General features: G+C 43.2%; 1 protein-coding gene across 3 annotated transcripts in view; it reads right to left on the bottom strand.

Annotated features, from left to right (window-relative positions):
- Nucleotides 1-21,958, bottom strand: part of LOC144788347 (membrane-spanning 4-domains subfamily A member 4A-like) — a 184,498-nt gene that overhangs the window by 50,506 nt on the left and 112,034 nt on the right. For all 3 annotated transcript variants that reach the window (XM_078665345.1, XM_078665347.1, XM_078665346.1), the window contains exon 5: nt 21,591-21,707. In XM_078665345.1, coding sequence (XP_078521471.1) covers nt 21,591-21,707 — 117 coding nt within the window. The remainder of the gene's footprint in view (nt 1-21,590; nt 21,708-21,958) is intronic.

The raw sequence follows: 21,958 nt of genomic DNA, 5'->3' as shown, positions 1-21,958 counted from the left end.
CGTTAATGCATGCGAGGGAAGCGAAAGCAGGGGCTGTGAGTTCGTCTGCGCAAGCGCGGCTCAGACGCGCGCTCCCGCGGTCAAAACTGAGACTGCAAAAGCGCGCGTCTGACTGTTGTCCACATTCCCAAATACGGCTCACAATAGGTCTAGAAGCAGACACAGCAATCAAAGCTTCGCTTTGAATGCAGGTCTGCTCGACCTAAAAATGGCGTTTCAAGCATCTAATAAACCTATGCTAACTTAACGCTGTGTGTATGTATGGCTCGTCCTCAACCCAGTTCCCATGCAGCCACCCATATATTTTGGCGTATTCTCAGATCTACAAGGACTTGTAAACTTGGGAATGTGTCAAAATGTTACTCCTTTACAAATTAGGTGTAACATTGAGAAATATCTTTATTTTTCCTTGTTATTTCCTCTTTTTACATGTGCTGCATTACCCAGCACACATAGAGTGACAATTATGCCTATAATGATTGTTTTGTGCAGGAAGATAACCCTTCCTGAACAAAAATAATCCTGGTTGTAATGCAGGCCCCCTTTTACCATAGTGCAAGGGTGCCTGCAGTAGCCCTTGGCAACGCACAGTGTCCCAGTTCTAGGAGGCAACAAAGATGCTTTAAATCTTAGTAGATGTCCCATTTCTGCTGTCTCTTTTTTTACACAACACAGGAGAGCAACTTTGCTTGATGCCCTGGGTTGGGGTGTGAATTCTAGTTTTCTAGAATTCAGAATTCGACCCAAAAGTCTCACTTCAGTGACATATATTCATGGTCAACATTGTTATCATTGGTAACCAGGTGGCAAAGAAGCATTGTATTATTTCATGTTCTATTAATATGAAAGGTAAAGAAACAAATAGGCTTCACAAGGTGTAGCTCGTGCTTCCTCTCGTGGCAGAGGTCATCAAGGAAAAAGCAGGAAGAATAGGTAACAGGATTCTAAGAGCTATCCCATTTAGATTTTTTAAGCTTTATAGGTCTTTTATTTAAATGTAATAGTCTTCCTAGATTGATTCTTGAAGTGGACGACCCACTGCACCTCTTACTGATGACAAGTCAAGGTCATCTGTCCTCTTCTATCTTTCTTGATTAGCCTTGTTTGACCTGAGAAGATCACTCAGGGCCTGAGAAATTAAACAAAGGTTCTTAGTTATGGAAATATTATTTGTTAAATCTTTCACAACAATCAGCCTGATTCATGTAGCCAATAGCGCTCGCAAAAGGGCCAGATTCTGAGAATCTGGCCCTTTGCGAGTGCGATTTTTGCATTTGGTATTCATGATCCCAAATGCAAAAATCGCTATTTAAGAAGTCGCAAATATGCGAGGAATAGCATTTAAGGAATCTCTATTAGAGATTCCTCAAATGCTATTCATGACACATCAAGAAATTGCGATTTAGCACTTTTGGGGCCGCTATTTACCGAGAGGTCAGACCTCTCGGTAAATAGCAAAAACTCAGAGAAATGCTTTTAAAAGCATTTTTCTAAGTTGCATGTTGCACACACACATGTCCTTTGGACATGTGTGTGCGCAACACCTGTTCAAATGTGCTTTTTAGGGGTGCTACAGGGTGTCCTTTGGACCCCCCTGGCACCCTTAAAATCGCTATCTTATTTGCGAGTAGCAAATTGCTACTCGCAAATAAGGGATACTCCCCATTCATTCCTATGGGCCTCTTGGCCCATAGGAATGAATGGGGAGTTTTTGCGAGTAGCAAATTGCTACTCGCAAATAAAGAACATGTAGGAATCGCTATTTAATTAGCAATTCCTACATGAATGCCGTTTTGCGTGTCCTCAATAGCGAGTCGCTATGATTCGCTATTAGGGCCACGCAAAACGGCCTGTACATGAATCAGGCTGTTAGTTCATATTTTTCTATGGGACTAGCCCGCTGTAGCCAAAATAAATTCCCCTCCTTCATGCGCCCAGAGTACAGAGACATTTTTCGGCATGGGCAAAGTGGGCTCTGGCTGAGGCATCCACCTTTCTATGGCTCCCATCATTAAGCTTTCAGGACAGTTCCAGACAGTGATACAATGCATAAATTATTGGGTCCCCGGCATAATAGGAAAAGATACTCCCAGGTCTCCAATATCTCATAAATATTAAAAAGCTTTGCACTAAACGGAGGGCCCCTGAAGGACTGGGGTCCCCTTGAAGGTTTGTGGGCCAACAAAGAATGTTGTTAATGATCACACCATAGTTGCTGAGGGTGTGTGTTTGACATGGCAGCCTTAGGGTGGTCTTTCCAAACCTTTTGCCTGCTTACATGCACTGTTTGTTGTATTCTTTCTGTTGAACCTTTACTACTGCTGACCAGTGCTAAAGTGCATGCACTTCTCCCCTAAACCTGGTTTAATTAACATATCCACTATTGGTATATTTAATTTATCTGTAAGTCCCTAGTAGAGTGCACTACCTTTGGCCACGGTGTTAAAGATTGCAGGAATCTGTTAGCATGAGCTGAAAGCCATTTTTTACTTGGCAGCCATTTAAGTTAGCCATGTGCTTGCCATGTGCTTTCTCCCTCTTCTGGAGCCTTGCACATGCTCAGAGGGACCTAGCTATTAGAATGCACCTGCTCCTAGTATAGAACTGCCAGGCTATTCTTGCTGATGTAAGAAGAAATGTCTCTCCTCCCACTTTGTTGAGCAAGCAAATGTTGTATAGCCATATTAGTCTTTTTGCATGCTGGTATGTGCCAGGACCTCCCCTTGGTTTTATGCTCACTAATGTAACCTATACATATACGAGGCCCCTGTTCTCTGTACTCCTCAGACTGTCTCATACAGTGTCCTGAGGGTACTGTGTGACACAATCTCCCTCATGTGAGGTCATTCAATATGTTTTCTTCATAAATTCTAAACCTAAATTCGATTTTCACTACTATGAGGCCTGCCCCTCTCATAAGTTACCATTTTAGAAATGCCACTTTTAGAAAGATTGCATTTCTCTGCTCTTAAAGTTCTGTATGCCTACAGCCTGTCTTCAATACACGTCTGGGGTGGGAAACAGCAGTAATTTGTACTTTCCCTCTAGCCAGCCACATACAAAGGTAGGTTAGGTGTGAATGAGTGCCCATCTGCATCATGATGGCGCATCCTGGGAAGGATTGGAGGAAGGAGCTGACACTTACGCCTGAATGGGCAGTATCCTGTCCCCCCCCCCCACAAAGTTTGACTACCACCTTGTAGTGAGTCTGGAGCCAGGGCTGAGAAGGGAGGACTTCAGTGCACTTCAAACCTCCTCTTTGAAGTCACCTCCATTTCATTTTTTTTTTTTTTTTTTAAATATCTTTATTCAGACAAAATTTTTCCCCCCCCAAATTTTTCTTTTACATCCGGTGTGTTTACAGCATTACATAGTCATTTGCAACAAATACAGATTTGTATTACCAAACAAGTAAACAAAACAGCAGATAAAAAAATAAAAAAGTAAACAAAACAAAAGGGAAGAGAACCAAAATACATATTCAAGCCATCCGAGAAGAGAGGCAGCCAAGACCACCAGTCTTCAAAATAATACGTCCTGCGTTCTCTCCATAAACCTTATAGAGTTAACAAATTTCTCAACTACTATCAGAGACAGATTTCCTGCATTTCCATTTCTCAATAGGTAGCCATATCTTATCACCCAGAGCTTTTGCCTTCCTTCCTCTTCTATCATATATGGCCCTCTCCAGGTTATATGTAGATAGTAGTCTAGCTACCCACGTTTGAAATGTCGGTGCTGTTTTCTCCTTCCATGCTTTGGCTACAATTATCCTAAATACTGCCGTGACCATGAATAAAAATTCTGGATAGGTTGTATTTACATCTAGGCTTACCCCCAAGATTATCAGCTCCTCAGTTAATTTTGTTTGTATTCCCAGTGATTTATCCAAAAACTCTTCTATCGCCAGTTTTAGAGTATACAGTTGTGGACAGTTTGCAAACATATGTGTTATATTAGCCTCTGTAGAATTACACCTTGGACACGTTATTCCAGAGGAGCCGCCCCAACTGGCTATTCTGGCTGGTGTGAAATATAATGAATAGACTGTTTTATAATGTTGAGTTTGAAGTGTCGCTGAGCATAAGATAGTTCGACCATAATCTAAAGAAGTTTGTAAATCTTCCGGTCGAGCCTTTACCTGTTCTCTCCATTTATTACTGTATTTTTCTCTATCGTCTATCTTATAGACTTGGAGCTCTGCATACAGCTGTCTTATTGAGCATGCCAGGCTGCTTCCCAGGTATTCCATTACCCTACAGCTCTTCATCCCTCCTACACCCCCTGTTTTTGTGTGAAAGTAACTCCTCACTTGGAGGTATTTAAAGAAATTATTCCCAGCTATATTATATCGTTGCTGTATATTTTGGAATGTTAAAATTACCCCCTCTGCATCCATTAGGTCCCCCAGTTTCTTAATCCCTTTTACATCCCATTCCCTCATAACTGTGTCACGGAAGATTTCCATTGGAAGATCGTTGTTCATATAAAGCCTTAAATACCTGTTATACCTTCCCAGTCCCAGTCTTTTCCTTATTGCCTTCCAAACTTTATAAATCGCACTCAGGGTCTTAAATTTTGTATGCTTAAAATATGCGAAGTCCACTGTTGTTACTAAGGCGTTTTCTGCCACTTTACCTAAGAGGGCTTCATATACATTAGCCGGACCCTTTCTTCCCCCCTCCTCCTCCTGAGCGCTTCCACCTAATAGTCCTTTGGAGTATTGAAGAGCTGTTGCCCAGTAATAGAATCTAAAGTCAGGTGCTCCCCAGCCTCCCCTTTCTCGTGACAGAGTTAAAAAACGGTATGCCCTACGTGTCTTCCCCTGTGCCCAAATTAGTTTATTAATTACTGATTCTATTTTATTAAACCATATCCCTTCAATAAAAAGTGGAATTGCCCTAAACAAATATAAAAATTTCGGAAAAGTAACCATTTTGACAAAATTAATTCTACCCATGAGAGTCAAGTGTAAGTTATTGACCCTCTCCAAATTGGTTTTGACTTTGTCTAATAATGGTTCCATATTTATCTCTACTAACTTTCCCAAATCCGCTGTCACCTTAATACCCAGGTATTTTGTGTCTGAGACAACTCTTACATCTAAAAATGTACTATGTCTATTCTGAACTATTTGTGTTTTTCCCTTATTTATTGAATATCCCGATACCTCTCCAAATTTTCTTGCCTCCTGTTCTATCTCAGCCAATGACTCCTCTGGTGTAGGTGTTATAACAGCCACGTCGTCTGCGTAAGCAAATATTTTATACTTCTTTCCATGCAATAAGACTGGCTTAATCCGCCTATTTTTTGTAAGTCTTCTCAGATAAGGATCTAAATAAATTGCGAATAATAGAGGTGAAGCTGGACATCCCTGCCTAGTTCCCCGTCTGATCTGTACTGCATTGGAATATGATCTATTAATGCGTATCCTGGCACTAGGATGTTTATATAGTGCCTGAATTGCGGTTATATACCCTCGACCAATACCAGCCCACTCCATAGCCTTCCATAGGTAGACCCAAGAGACCCTGTCAAAAGCCTTCTCAGCATCCAAAAAGATAGCCGCGACAGGGTCCCCCGAGGCTGCCTCAGCATCCAGAATGGTAATCAGCTGTCTAATATGTTCGGTAGTTCCTTTCCCGGGTATAAACCCATGCTGCATGGGGCACACCACCCTCTCTATCACCTTACTCAATCTATTAGCCAATGCCTTTGAGAATATTTTTGCATCGGCATTGAGCAGAGTGATAGGTCTGTAAGAACCCGGCTCAGTGGGGGATTTATCTTTTTTTAATATAACAATTATATCAGCGCCCGCCCAAGATTGGGGAACTATTCTACCTCCCTGTGCCAAGCAGCAAATTGACCAAATATCTTTAGCTAATGTCTCCCAAAAAGTTTTATAAAACTCTACCGGGATCTGATCCTGGCCTGTTGCTTTACCAGAGGGTAAGCTAAATATTGCGTCCCTTATCTCCTGCACCGTTAGCTGCATATCCAATTTGTCCCTTTCTTCTATGCTCAATCCCTCTTGCAGGCTTTCCCTTAGATATTCCAGGCTTTTCAGCTCTATCTCTTTATCATTTTTATCCTGGTCATAAAGCCTCTCATAAAATCTTCTAAACACCTCCTGTACCTCCTCAACTTTATTAACAGTTACTCCGTTGTCGTCCTTAATTTCTTTAATCTCACCTGCAGCTAACGATTGCCTAGTTCTTATTGCAAGCAGGTGCCCCACCCTCTCGTTGTATTCATAGCATTTTTCTTTATTTGCTAGGTATTTTCTTGCTGTTTTTTGTGCCAAGGTGATCCCTGTTTCCGCCTTTTGCGCCTCTATAGCCACTAGTATCTGATCGATGGGCTCTCGTCTTTCTATTGCATCTAATAGCATCTTCTCCAGCTCGATCAGAGTTCTAATTTCCTCTTCCACCATTTCTTTTTCTTCTTTATTTCTTCGTAATGTATAACTCAGTGTCTCTCCCCTTATTCCCGCTTTAAAACTATCCCAAACCATGTCTGCCGAGGCTGAGTATCTATTTATATCCCAAAATTGAGTCATCCAATCTTTCATCCTTACAATATAGTCTTCTTCTTTCAGCAAACCTCTCTCAAATGTCCATATTGATTTAGCTTTCCCTACTTTTTGTGTCGATGCTAGGCTTAATACCAACGGATTATGATCCGACATTATTCTTGGAAGACATTCTATTTTAGCCCTGCTAACTAAAGAGCTAGAGATAAGGAAGTAGTCCAGTCGAGCTACTGTTTGATGGGGTGCTGAGTAAAAAGTACTGCCAGTGCCTAATGGGTTAAATTCCAGCCATATATCCACCAGCGAGTTATATCTAGCGAGGTTTAGTACAGCTTTATACACCTTTTTTTTCCTTCCCTGATATCTACCTCCACTTGCCTCTAATATTCCATTCAGCCCATTGATATTGAGATCCCCACAACAGATCACTGGCTCTGGCCACAAGGCCAACTCCCTGTCAATAAAATCTACTAATGCCGGATCATCTTCATTTGGACCATATAGCGAAACCAAAGTACATCTTCCCATGGCTGTTTCTATGTCTAGTATCACCCATCTTCCATCAGAATCCTCTTTTTTCTTTTTAATTTGGGCTACTCCTTTTCTGGCCAGAATTGCCACCCCCTTATGTCTTCCCTCTTGACCTGTACTAGCAAGAATCTCAAATCCCATTTGGCCAAGTAGAAACTTTTCTTCAGCTGCTATGTGTGTTTCCTGTATACAGGTTATATCTATTTTCCAGTATCGCAGCAATGAAGATAGCTTCTGTCTTTTTTCCATATTATTTAGCCCGCAGATGTTAATCGACATTATCCTAACTGCCATAATTCAGATTTAGAACTTGCCAGCTCCACATCCACTTTTTTGACTTTTTATCTTTTTCTATGCATTCTTTAAGTGTTACACACCAAACTTTACAAATCTGTATTTTTTTAAACCACCACCTTACACCCATGACTTCTTCCCTTCCCTCTCCCCCCCCCCTTGACGCCCCCCACCCCGAAAGCCCCCCCTCTATGACAGGCAAATAGGTCATCCCTGACCTATGCGTGTCCGCTTAGCACTGTAGAGTCGCCCCCCCTCCCCTGCCCTCTTATCGCCTACTACATTTTCTTGTTAGGCATAATCAGGTATCCTTCATTATTTTCTCCTGGCCCCTCTTTGTTCTTGTAGTTCTGTCAAAAATTCCCCCGCTTTTATTTCAGAAAAGAACATTCTAGTGCGACCTGCGACTATGACCTTCAATTTCGCTGGGAACATTAAGTATGCCTCTGCTCCATGGGACTTAAACTCATTAATCAGTTGTCTTAGCCTCCAACGCCTCTCCACTGTTATATGGCAAAAGTCGGGTCTTGCAAAAAAAGTTACCCCATCCACTGATTTTTTGGCGTCAGGCCTGGCTCTCTCCATAAGCTCTTGTCTTGCCAGGTAGTTCCCAAAAAATACTAGCATAGCCCTGGGTAGTGTTCCTGAGCCTTCCTTATGATTTTTCTTTACAAAGAGTGGATACCTATGGGCCCTCTGCACCTCCTGTTCCCAGTTCCATGGTACCTCCGGGAATGCTCCCTTTAGCAGCTTAACAACAAAACCTCTGGGATCTTGTCCCTCAATCCCTTCCTCAATTCCCAGGAGTCTAGCATTGTTGCGTCTCTGGCGATTCTCCAAATCCTCCACCTTCCACTGTAGATCTTCCATGGCCTTATTCTGTCCCTCTTTGGACGCTTGCCACTCATTTACTTCGTCCTCTAAGCGGCCAGTTCTTTCCTCCACTTCAATGACTCTTTCCTCTACCTCTTCAAATTTTTTATTTATTTTCCTAATTGAGGCTTGGATTTTTTTTGTGTCGTGTCTGGCTCTTCGGCTTTCCGCCCTTGCCTCCATTTGTATTTGTTTCAATGTGGCAAACATCAAGTCCAGCTTCCCCCCCTCATTTGGTGTCTCTTTTTCATCCTCCTTGTATAAACTAGAGGTAGCGGAATAGTCCCATACAAGCCTGTTAGTTGTTCCCTTATGCATGTTCTGTGGGGAGCCTGCTCTTCTTGCTGCAGATTTACGCTTCTTTTGCGTGCTTCTCCCTCTAGAAGTGTCGCTATCCTCAGAGCTTGAAAGTGAGCCTAACATGTCATTTTCCTCCTCGCTACTTGCAAGTGTTGGCTCTGATTCTGACTCTGTTTCCTCTGGGACAGAAAAGAAACCATCGCCATCAGCCACTTCAGCCCCATCAATGCAGACTGCCCCTTCCATATTGCCATCGTATGTCTCCTGCACAGTAGCCTCTTTGCCTTTGGCTTGTAGCTGCTCTCCTCTGATTTCATCCTCTACCTCTTTAAGGGCTTCCAGCATTTGCCCTGTATTCGATATCAAACCCCCACAACTTGCCTCTCTCACCTTTTGAGCCGGGTCGTAGTCCTGCAGTGCCAGCGTCTGTCCATTCTCCAAAGCGCCGCCGTCTGACTGTGCCTGAGCTGCCGTCTGGTGTTCCAACGCGGGAAGCGTGAGCTCCGTAGGTTCTGGTTGCTTGGCAACGCTTTGGCTTGCGTCCTCGAGGACGTTCTGTGCTACTCCTGCGGGCGGTTTGACAGGCGCGTCTCGCCGAGATCCTGGAACTCCAGGGCTTTCCGATGCCTCCGCTCTCACCTTGGCACCAAAAGCCTCGGACACTAGAGGCTGCCGATACACGGTATCACTCCTCTTTCTTTCCGCCGCATCTCGTATCGCTGGCGCGTTGGTAGCGCTTCTCAAGTCTTTGTTTTGATTTGGCATTTTCTCTTTTTCGCCGGCTTTCTCCAGCTTTCTTAGTTGTGTCTTAGTTAAGGTGGAGACCGTGGGGGTTACCTTTTTGTTATTAGTTGGCACTTTTGTTTTAGGGATAGCGCCTGATTTGCTCGAATCCTTTTGAAATGATTCCTTGCTTGTAACGCTTGTAGTGCTCGACATGGATAACTGTTGGGCTTTTTCTTTTCCTCGTGTGGCCATACCTGCAGTCAATACCTTAAAGATTCTGAAGTACCACGATTTTGTTTTCTTGACTAGATTTGCCAAGTTAATAAAGCCTCCGCGGTAGATCGAGACTGTAGATTGCATCCTGTTTGTGGTTCTCCATTAGCGCCTGGATTCTTTTCCCAACAGCAGGAGAGGGGTCTAGGTGCGACTTACTCCCACAGTGCCTCGGCGGCCATCTTGCCCCTTGGGAACATCAGTTTTCCCCAAGTCACCTCCATTTCAAAGGCACAGCAGGGTATAAGTTATGGGTCTCTGATCCCACGAAATGGGACACTTCCAGACCTGTAAAGAAACTCTGCCAGGAAGAAGGACTGTTGTGCTGCTACATGACTGCCACTCTGCTGAACTGCAGTTACGGAAGAACTGCTTTTCTGCTATGCTTCTCTGCTGCCTGCTACCCTCGGCCCCTGCTTAGTAAGAATTGAACTCTTGCTTGAACCCAGAGTGGTCTCCAAGGCCATGCTAGCTTGCCTCCTGTTTTGAGACTTAGGGATATCAAAGTCTTGCTTCCTGCCCCCAATGTCAGGTCCTTTGAAAGGGGATCCAGGTGCTTTCTCCAGTGAAACCAATGCACCCCCTACTGCATGAAGCAGAATCGAAGTATCACCGCTGTTGCGGGAACAATACCGGAGTATTGCACTCAGAACCAGCACATTTCTTCCAGAACAGATGCATCGGAAAACAACTGAATCGCCGGCGCTGTAGTGAGAGAATATCGACGTTGTGGAACGTTTTGGGGTGTTTTCACTGTGTTACTGTTTGAAGTGTTGCACACATACTTTACACATTAAGTTAAGCCCACCTGCTCTGTGCCAAGCTACCACAGGGTAAGCACAGATTAATTTATAGTGTGCTTCGGACTTACCCTGACTAGGATTGTGGTTTCTGTTTGGACATAATGCATACCTGTGCCAAACACAAACCCAATTTCGAACATGGCTTGAATGAGCTAAAAATTGATAATATATTCAAAGTTGTTCTGAGCAGGTGGCCTCAACTTATCTTTTATCAAATTATCTTTTGCCCGGGGTCCCCAAAATCCTTAAGATATCCCTGCAATAGTATATTTAGCAAAAAACCCTGTGGGCCTTCTCCACCATCAACACCTTCAAGGGCCTTTCTACTGTGGGGAGCCAGTCTATAGGTTGCAATCCCATATTTCATGTGAGGCTTCAGCCTATTCTGAAGTGTCAATGAACTTGTTGGTGATTCAGTGATACGGGCGTATTTAACTCTCGCAATTCTGTATAATGTAATCACATGGATTTACCCAAACATTCGGTGAGATTATTCAGAAATATGCGAGAAGAGCAATTCTGTATTGAGCACTACATACTTGGTGCAAATACACTCCCTTGCATCCAAAATGGATGTGAGGATGTGTTTTGCTCCAAGAAACTAGTGCTTAGTGCAACAGGACATAAACAGCAGCACAAGCAGTCACTCGCTCTTGCTTAATGTGCTCTTGTGGTAGGATTTCTTCCCCACAAGTTACTATTAATTACGCAAGCGGGTGTAATCACCATATATTGGTTTCCCTGCATGTTTCGCTGTTTCATTTGACGCCATTGTGCACCATGGAATATTTCAACATCGCAGGATCACAGAATATAGTGCATTTCCTTTTTTTATGTACATCAGAGTCCTGTCTTACTGAATGGCCTGAGTCTATACGTCTACATGCCTTTGGGTAGACCCTGGACACCCCAGAGGTCAGGGTGCATTTCATTTAAAAGGTGGGACATGTACGGTTTAGATTTACATGTCCTGGTAGTGAAACTAATGCAGGGCCTGCCTCTGCCATTGATGTACATGGTCATTCAGCCTTTGTGTATTTGCAACAAAGCCTCTCTAATATGCAAAATGTCCTCATCTTTTAATTGCTGCATTCAGTTGAGGAATCTTCCTATTTCATTTATTTATTTTAGAGGTTTTATATAGCGCTGGCTAGACACAGAGGTGTCAGAGCGCTGTACATAAGTATGAAGTTGGTAACGGTATAAAACAATAATTCATTAACATGGAGTTACAACAAATTAACAAAAGAGAAACATCTTGAATTTGTACATATCAAATAAACAGATAGAGTGGAAAGGTGGAAGGGGGAGGGCGAATTCAGGGTGCTGGATAGAATCCCCAATATTTATTGAGGAGGTGCATTTTGAGGTCTTTTTTAAAGCTGATGTAGGAAGGGTTTCATCCCAGGTCTTTGGAGAGGGCATTCCAGATGTTTGGGGCATTACCAGAGAAGGAGCGGGATTGTGTCGATTTCTTTTTTTAGCTGGGGTGGGATTGGAGGAGAGCTTTGGTGCTTCTCATAGGTCAGGAGCTGCCCGCTTTGCAGAGTTTATTGGCGAAGTATGTCAGGGTATTTTGGTGTAGAACTTTGTGTGTAATGCAAGCAGTTTTGTAGGCTGATCTTCCTTTAATGGGGAGCCATTGAAGGGTTTTGAGGCCTGGGGAGATGTGGTTGAAGCGTTTGCAGTCGGTGATGAGTCTGGCTGCAAGGTTGAGCACAGATTTGAGTGTAGCAAGGTGGACCTTGGGGATTCCGGTGAGGATGGCATTGCCGTAATCAATTCATGAAAGGACCAGTGATTGGACTACTAATTTAAAGTCATCAGTAGGAATGCAGGGCTTAATTTTCTTGAGATGACGGAGAGTCAAGAGGGCTCCTATAGCTGAATTTTTGATATAAACATTCAGAGTTAGGCTATTATCGATGTAATTACCAAGGGATTTTATTGAGTTGAACGCAGAGAGAGAACAGTTGAGGGCATTAGGTTGGAAATCCAGGTTCGAACGGGAAGGGGGTTGTTTTTAGGGTAGAAGAGAATGATTTCAGTTTTTTTAGGGTTTAGCTTGAGATGATTTAGTTGGAACCTGGATTGAATCTTAGTGAGGGCGTTGTTAAGGTGTAGGATGTCTGTGTGGGTTTTGAGATTATAGTAGAGTTGGGTATCATCGGCATAGAGGTGGTAGTTGATTTCAGCTTTTTTTAGAATGAGGGTGAGGGGTTCCATAAAGAGGTTAAAGAGAGAGGGAGAGAGAATAGATCCCTGGAGGACTCCTAGTGTGGGAGGTGGTAAGCAGTCGTGAATTTTGATTTGCTTTGTTCGTTGTTGGAGATAGGAGACAAACCATTTGTGGGCAGTACCATCGAGGCCAAAGCAATCTCTGAGAACATTAGGTAAGGCGGAGTGGTTAACTGTATCAAACGCTGCGGAGAGATCAAGGAGGATAAGTAGGCAGGTCTCGCCATTGTCGAGGGAGTGGTAATGTCATCAACAATGTTAAGCATGGCATTTTCGATATTCCAACCTTTCCTAAAGCCTGATTGTAGGGGGTCGAGTTCGTTGAAATTTTCAATGTGTTTATCTAATTGGAGCAGAAAATATTTTGCGAGTGCTTTGGAAAGAAGGGGGAGGTTGTGCGAGATTGTTGAGGTCATTGGGGTCGGCCTTAGGGTTTTTAAAAATGGGAGTGATTTGTCCAAGTTGAAGGGAGATAGGGACACATCCCGTGGAAAGGGAGATATTGATGATTGTGGTCCAAGATAGGGCGACGATGTGCTTTAGGTCTTGGACAAGGTTAGACAGGAGGGGATCTTTATTATGGAGGGCAGTTTTAGTTTAGCAATGATGTTAAAATCTTCGCGCTCAGTTACAGGGTTGAAATTATGCCAGTAGGCATTGTTTTTTGGATGAGTGTAAGGGTGGTTGGTTTCAGGAGGTGTGGTTGTGGGTGAGCGTGGGGAGTAGTTTAGGGGAGGTATTGTAGTTGCTGTGTGTGAGGAGTAGTTAAGGTGAGGTAAAGTAGTAGGCAAGAGTAGGGTGGGGTCTGGGGGTGTGGGAATGTGGTATGAGTTTTTGAGGCGATGCCAGGAGTGTGTTGTGAGTTGGTTGGGATCTGAGTTGATAGGAAAGATTGCTCTATTTTGGAGATTTTTTCTGAGAAGAAGTGGGCAATTTCTTCACACCTAGCAGTCGAGGCCACCGGATTTGGAGGTGTGGAGGATGTTTGGTTACGAATGATGTTGAACAGTTCTCTGGGTCTATTTTTGGCCCGATCAAGTTGTGTCCGGAAGAAGGATGCCTTTTCGTTAAAAATGTGTTTCTTGTATGTTGATCTAGCCAATCTGAGGATTGCAAGATGTGAGAGAGAGGGATGCTGTCTCCATGTTCTTTCCATCAGTCGAAGTGAGCATCTTTCGTTGTTGAGCTCAGAATTAAACTATGATTTTGAAGCGATATTTCTTTGATTTTTTTAGTTTAGGAGGGCTATTTGGTCTAAGGTATGGGTGACAGCTTTATTAAAGTGTTCAGTTAGCTGATTTGCGTTTTGTGAGGGAGGAATGAGGAAAATTTGAGCTTGAAGTTTAGACTCAAGTTCACCAGGGGGGATAAGATTAAGATTTCTGGTCCATTTCCTCAGTTTACTAATTTTAGTGAGGGGGTTGCCGTGGAGGCAATGGTCAATAGTATGAAGGGGTGGTCGAAGCAGTCGATAGGGACCATATTGGTCAGGAAGGCCAAGACCTTATTGGTAATAAGAGCGTCCAGGATGGCTCCTTTGGTGTGGGTTGGGGACAGGCATAGTTGTTTGAGGTCGTTAAGCTCAAGGAGATTGGTGAGGAGGGTGATTGTGGGATCATCAGTATCGTTTCAATGGAGGTTTAGATCACCAAGGAAGAGATTTTTACAATTGGATATTGAGGATTGTGTCAGAAGGTTGGATAATTAATCAACAAAGGGATGAGGATCTCCAGGAGGGTGGTAGATATTATGTAGATGAATTGGGTGGGAACCTTGTACTTTTAGTTCAGCTTCAAGGCATTCGAAGGTAGAGTGGTCAGAATTGTTAACAAGGGTAAGCTTAAGTTTGTTTTTGAAGATTATGGCTAAACCACCTCCTGTTCTGTCCGGTCTGTATTTTCTGAGGATAGAATATCGTGGGGGGGGAGTAGGTCAAGTATACTTGTTGAGTGGTCATTGAGCCAGGTTTCCGTGAGCAACGATATGTCAATGGATTCGCTTAGGATAGTTTCTGACATTTCCGTGACATGTTGGACAGCAGATTTACAGTTCACAAGCTTGCAGGCGAGGGGTTTGTGGTTGCTTTTGGGGGGTGGGCAGGAGTCGATGGTGGTGAGTTGAGGAGAGGGCCTGAGGGAGATGGGAGAGGAGGGGATTCTATTAGTCCACAGAATAACAGGGATGTTAGAGTAGGGGAGTGGAGGATTGTTGATTGATGAACTAGGATGGTAAGAGTTGCATAGGTCAGTAAGGTCGGACTGGGAGAGATGGCTAGAGGTGCGCAGAGGTCTATGCATATAGCAGCAGAGAGGGGTAGTTCTCCAAAGATTGTAGTTAGTGGGGGGTTTTTTGTCAGTGTAGGGGGGACTTGCACGGTTGAGGCGGGTTCTGGAGCTGTGAGAATTCAAATCTACTCTAAGTCAAGTGAGTTCTCTCGTCAATGTGGAGAGATTGTGTTCAATGTTACGTACAGACTGGGTTATTAGAGTGAGAGGGACACTATTGAGGAGGAGGAGGGGATAGGGGGTGTTCTATGTTTGCTGCGGTAGGAGGCCTGTTGTTTGGAGAGTGTGAGAGGCCAGTGGGAGGGTAAGAGGAGTGCTAAGGCTGTTGGGCGTGCGGGATGCGTGATGGGGGACAGGAGATTCTAGACCTCCCGATGAGGTAAGAGATGTTAGAAGGGCATGAAGAGTGTGGAGAAAGACCGCATCAGGGTTTGGGGGTTGTCGGTAATTCAGGGAGTGGGATGATGGTTTTGGGGTGGAAGATGATGGGGCCGGGGGGGCATGATAGTGGTTCAGGGGGGGGGGGTATGGATTCAGGTTTGGGGGTAGGTGGGCAGGATGGGGGTTAGAAATAGAAGTGCTGGGGGTTGAAGGGGACAGGTCATTAGAGTGTGTGTGTACTTGGGAGAGGGGGTGTGCAGTAGGGTTGTCAGGAAGAGGGAGGGTCATTGGGGGAGTGAATATTTGGATGCTGGTGATTGGGGGATGGCATTAGCTGTAGAGATGACAGGGGAGGGGAGAATGATGTTGTAGGTTGGAGGATGGTATTGTCTGTAGGGATGGCAGGGGAGGGGGAGAATGGGGTCGGAGATAAGACAGAACGGAAGGGCATTGTGGGGTTGGGAAGATGGAAAGTTAGGGGTAGGTTTGTATAGTTGGAAGGACAAGGCGTTAAAGTGGTGTTCAAAAATGTTGAAGTGGGATTCAGCGGCTTGAATGAGGATGTTTCTCATTTTGAAAATGGAGATGTCAATTTCGCCTGGAAAAGCTGGGGAGGGAGAGGTGGATAATGTAAAGTCATAAGGAATTTTAGTTGAGTAAGTGACTGGGAGATATTATAGGAAGATGCTTTTCCATTTGAAGAGGCGTTTGGAATAGAAGATGTAGTTGGTTTTAACAGGGGAGGTGAGTCTGATGTAGTTAGCTACAATATGTGTTTATGGGTATCGGATGAGAAGTTTGTGTTTATACTTCTTCTTAGCATTTTTGGAGATATGGGGGGTAAAGAATGGACCATGAGTTGGGGCCATGTTTGGAGAGAGTAGAGTCATGGGGGATGTGGGTGTGGTCTAGGGGGGCATGTTGGGTTAGTACTGTGATGGAGAGAGTTGAAAGAAAGCAATGTGGGCAGTGAGGGGTAGGAAGACGAGAGTGAGGTTGAAGTTGGGGCAGCAGGTGTGAGAGTCAGGTAGGGGACAGGGCCAGAGTTCGCAGTGATTCATTTGTACTCTTTGTATCTTTCTATACATTTGTAACAATATAAATATATATATAATATAAAACTTGTACCTTCAAATAGATTTAACTCAATGGTGAATAGGTACAGTAGAGCTAATCCATGGCAGATGGTCAGGATATCGACAAAAGATAACATTTACATATAATGAAACTGAAAACTATTTTCATTATTCAGGGGATATTTGGAAATTCTTGCCTTAATCAGGCCCTCCTGGAACTTCATTGAACAACCCTGGTTTAGATAATTCCACATGTTTATAAAATGTATAGTATAGTCTAGTATAGTTACCATTAAATGTTCCTCGAAGAGCTGAAATATAGCCCTCTGTGGGAAAGTCATCCTTTTTGCCGTGATCACCCCCATTTCCTTTGCTAGGTACTGGTAGTAATTGACTCTGACTTTGCCCTGGGCGCTGCAAATTTGATTTTGGAATTAAAGGTACTTCCAAAGTATCAAACTACTTTAGTTTTACATATAAGTCACACCTAAGGTGCCCCAGGGTTATGGTGCCTTGTAAATATAAGCAGAGACATTATAAAAGATGTTTTATAAGCCCTAGTGAGTGAAAAACTGCCAATTTTGTTTTCCTCATTGTAGCGAATGACATTGTAATATTTTATTTACGCATAAATATTGATAGGAGCCATGTAAAAATGAACTTCAAGGTATCAAAATAATAGTTAAGATACATTCAACAACTTGCCACTGTTAGATGTATAATAACTATTATAGAAAATAAGTTATTAAACTTGCTTTTCTGTGAGCCAAGATCCAGCTTTCCAGCTGCTCTCTCCTGTTCCCAGGCTGGCCAGGCTGCTTTATTAAGGTGTGAAATTTTCCAGTCAGGGGAACAATTACTTTCTTGTGGGCGGGGGAAGTACAGGCTGCAGAGCAGAGAGCAGGAAGGGGGGTGAGATGGCCAAACTGGTCTTCAAAGGGAGAAGCAGATCTGCACCTTCTGCCTCAGCAACCAGCGCAAGCAGAGCCCCACGTCTACTGCAGCCCCCACAATTCTGGGCCAGCAGAGAGGGCCGGTGCGGAGCGGCACTCGGGGCACACGCACCCCTCCGCAAAACAAAGCAGCGGGGCCGCGAAAACACCAGATGCAGGCAGCAGCACTGTAGCCACATTCGAATGAAAGAAACTACGCCACAGACTCTCCTGGACTTCTTTACTTCTTCCTTTGTCCTGGCCGCCATTTTGCTGCTGATCTCGGCCGCTTTTCTCTGGACTCTGACCCGCCATCTAGTTCATTCCCACGTCCTTTAACCCTTTTCCCCCTGACGATCCTCAAATGTTTCTTCCCTTTTCTGATTTGCCTTTTCTCCATACCCTCGTTTCCCTCCCACCCTCCATTGGTGCTGTGACTGTACCCCCCCTCCGACCCCACTTAATGGAGCTCTGCTTTTCTGTCTATAGAGATAACTCTAATCACTAGTATATGCAGTAGACCTGTGTACTCTTTACCATTCCTATGTGACTCTTAGAGTATGTCCATTCATATCCCTTCCCTATGTATATAGAGATAACTCTAATCACTAGTATATGCAGTAGACCTTTGTACTCTCTACCATTCCTATGTGACTCTTAGAGTATATCCAGTCATATCCCTTCCCTATGTATATAGAGATAACTCTAATCACTAGTATATGCAGTAGACCTTTGTACTCTCTAACATTCCTATGTGACTCTTAGAGTATGTCCATTCGTATCCCTTCCCTATGTATATAGAGATAACTCTAATCACTAGTATATGCAGTAGACCTGTGTACTCTCTACCATTCCTATGTGACTCTTAGAGTATATCCATTCGTATCCCTTACCTATGTATATAGATATAACTCTAATCACTAGTATATGCAGTAGACCTGTGTACTCTCTACCATTCCTATGTGACTCTTAGAGTATATCCATCCGTATCCCTTCCCTATGTATATAGAGATAACTCTAATCACTAGTATATGCAGTAGACCTTTGTACTCTCTGCCATTCCTATGTGACTCTTAGAGTATATCCATTCTTATCCCTTCCCTATGTATATAGAGATGACTCTAATCACTAGTATGTGCAGTAGACCTTTGTAGTCTTTACCATTCCTATGTGACTCTTAGAGTATATCCATTCGTACCTCTTCTTTCTGTTTGTATCTCTTCCGTGTGTGACTCTACATCTTGTACATTTGCAATTTTTCTGTTTGCATCTTTTATGTAACGCATGTGATCCTTAGTCCTTATGTTTTGCAACTGGTTCTTATGTAAAGCGCTCTGACACCTTCGGGTAAAGTTTGCGCTATATAAAATCGAATAAAATAAAATAAAATAAAATAAAAAAATAATTATAGTTTGGGATAGTCCAGGAACACCCCCACATCCTGCCACCACAGCCACACAGGAGGAATGTATGACGTTACAATGCATGCTTTTACCACGCATGCTGTTACAACACAGTTTTTACTACGCATACCATTACAACGCATTACACTTGGGGGTGCTGGATAGTGAATAGTTTAATTTACTATTCCAACTCCAGTCCCCGTGGATAGTAGGGAAGGTGTTGGATAGTAAATTAAACTTATTCCCTATCCTAGAGCGCCCCCCAGTGTAATGCGTTGTAATGGTATGCGTAGTAAAACCTGCGTTGTAACAGCACTGCGTGGTAAAAGTTGCGTTGTAATGGTTGTAAACCCACAGGAGTCTCTGTAATTAGATTAGGTCAGGTATATGCAACACATGAGTAGCACATTCTATACCATGGGTCAGGGGTGCCTTCCTGCTTGAAATCCAGAAACGATGCATAAATATGGAAGAGCTGCACAGCTCCTCAGATCTTTTGTCTGAAGAAAAGAAGAAGGACTGCCCTTCTGACTAATTGGCTTGCACCAAAATAACTGCACTCAAAAGGACTGTACTTGCTGCATGCTGTTGGACTCTGCACCAGAAGGACTTTGCCTGACTCTGAAATTTTAAGTGGAGTGGACTCCCTGCAAGCTACAGGTTAACAGAGCCCACCAGCATCCTCTACGGCCAGAATCCCCATCCTGGAGTGCTCCCAGTGGACCTTTTAGGATGTGGCCAGGTGCATTGTGGGAATTGTAGTTCAGACATCCCAGAGACCATCTACGATGTTACAGACCTTTGGATTGGTGGTTTGAACACTGTGAACCTACAAGGAGACCTTCTAAAAGAACTTCCAGATGTTTGGTGAAGTTTTGAGAACTTTTGTGAAAAAGCTCCATAAGGTAACCAACCCGACTTCTAGCGTCAAGCTAGCAAACCTCGACCGCGACCCAGTCTACATTTCAAGTTCGTCCAGTCGAACGCTCTGACTTCCAGGATTTTACCAAGACCTTGTGGAAAGTCAATCCGAGGACGACGCATAGAAATCAGCCTGCTGGAGGGGACTGCTCGATGTCGAGAGAAAAATCCCCCAGTAAAGATTCTAAGTGTGAAGGTGTAATTTTGACTGAGGCCTCCCGCTTAGTGTATCCGGTCAGGGTTACATTGCGGGCAGTCTAAAACGTTGCCCTTGTTCCAGTCAGACATGACCCGATGTCCCAGAGTGGCTTTATATGTTTTTAAGCGCTAGAAAGTGTTTATTGTTTAAAAATTCACATGTCCGGATCCCTACATTGAGTTTTTGTCATTTTGGTGTCTATTTGTTAATAAAAATATAATCTAGACTTATAAATTGGTGTTGGATTTTTATTGCGTTTTGTGTCTTACTTAGTTAATGTATTGGTGTTTTTAAATGCTGTACACACCTGTCTCCTAAATTAAGCCTGCCTGCTCGCAGCCAGCTACCAAGGGAATCATTTATTGAGACCTTTACTGACCCTTGTATCATGTTTGTGGCCTTATTACTAGTGTCCCTACTTATCACCATAATAATCCACTTTCCAATACCATCTAGTAAATTTAGTAAAACATCTGCCATACTTGTCTTTTTTATATGTATGTTGGCTAGCATTTCAGTCTTCCTTACAGTTGTGTAATTTCAAACACCTATTAATTCTAAATGTTCCAAAAAAGGCGACCCCAATGTATATCTATCCCCAAAAATACTTAAGATATCACTGTTTTTAAAAAAAAATGTATGCCTCCAGCATTGTGGGTTTCTTAGGCATTTGCTCAAACAGCTGTGATGCACCCATGTTGTGAAATACAGCTTCAAGAGTCATTCCATGACCTCTCTATCTATTACCACTCTCTTATTCATGCTCTACAATAATTCTGTATCCCCAGTCAGGATAAATGCTTGGTAATACTTCTTATGCAAACTACTCAATATTCAACATTACTTTGTGACAACATTATCTTTGATATATAAAAGGGATACAAGAAAATGTTTTAATACTTCCAAATCAATGGAACTAATTCCAGCTGAAAGACTAAGCATACCATTTACCTTGTGTTTTAATGATAATATATTTTTTCCATGTATGGTGTAAATAACTAGAGATACATTCCCAGCTATTTGTGATGTTAAATATGATTCATGTGTCAAGTTAGGGTTCTATAATGGTGAAGCTTTGTATGAAATGTCTTAAACCAGAAAAGATTTCTACAAGTGAAAGCCTGTGAGTGGTAGGACACTTTTAGACTCAGTTTAGTTGTGCAGACAGTCAACCAGACCATTACCTCAGTGGAGGCTATGACCTCGGCTTTCCTGGTAGCAGACTGCCCAACCAATTTATGGATCTTTAGAAATCTGATTTCGATTTTGAAGCCTACCGTAGAACCGGCACTGCAATGTCTAACGTGTAGATGAAGGAAATTCCCAGCAGGCAACCCAGTTGTTTTGATCCTGATCAGCGTTTCTGAGTAGGAGTCATTTGTTTTAAAATAAAAATCTTTCACCCAATGTCAAGAAAGCCTTCTCACTATATGTTGAGACCACTGGGGTATTTCCTCAGCCCTGGACCACGCAAGGCAGTCCCGAGCACAAAATGTTTGTGATAGCCATCCCGCCCTCAATAGTTACAAATGCCTGTCTCTAATCCCTGCCAGCCCAGTGACAGACAAGCCAGCAGGTCAGGGCTTTGGTGCAAACTCTCTTCTTCCCGTCTCTCTAAATGGGGTGGAAGGACAAGCAGTACTTATGGCTTTTTTGCTGATACTCCACATCCGCCCAGCTCTAATTGTAACAGCTCATCATTAATTAACTATGTAAAATTTGGAAACAATAAATGATGAAACAAGATGATGTAAAAACAAAGAAGCCTAAGAAAGCCCCAGTCACTATAGTAATATCTGACTTTGATATGGTTTACTTACACAAAATTCATACGGGCAGCTGATGGGTGAATCAACGGCTAAATCGATTGAAACAATAATTATTTCGATGCCCGCAAAGATGGTGCTGACAATATTCATCCCCAAACTGCCTTTTACCTGCAATGAAAGGATGATGATTAGAATGGAAAGCCTTGAGGTTGTGAAAGACCAAAAGCACCCTCTGCAGCTCTATCTCACCGTAGACTTTGGAACAGTTGACCATATTGTTTTTATTTTAAGGGTAGAATCGAGGTAGAAACGTAGATTGGTTTGCCACCTTTCTGTTTGGCTGTACATTAGAATATCATGTTCAGAACTGTAATCTGAGGTAAATATCATGTCTTAAGTATTGATTATGAGAGAGCAGT

The sequence above is a fragment of the Lissotriton helveticus genome, chromosome 1_1, assembly GCF_964261635.1.
Source record: "Lissotriton helveticus chromosome 1_1, aLisHel1.1, whole genome shotgun sequence".
NCBI lineage: Eukaryota > Metazoa > Chordata > Amphibia > Caudata > Salamandridae > Lissotriton > Lissotriton helveticus.
The sequence above is the reverse complement of the archived record's forward strand: the minus strand, read 5'-3'. Positions and strand labels throughout refer to the sequence as shown.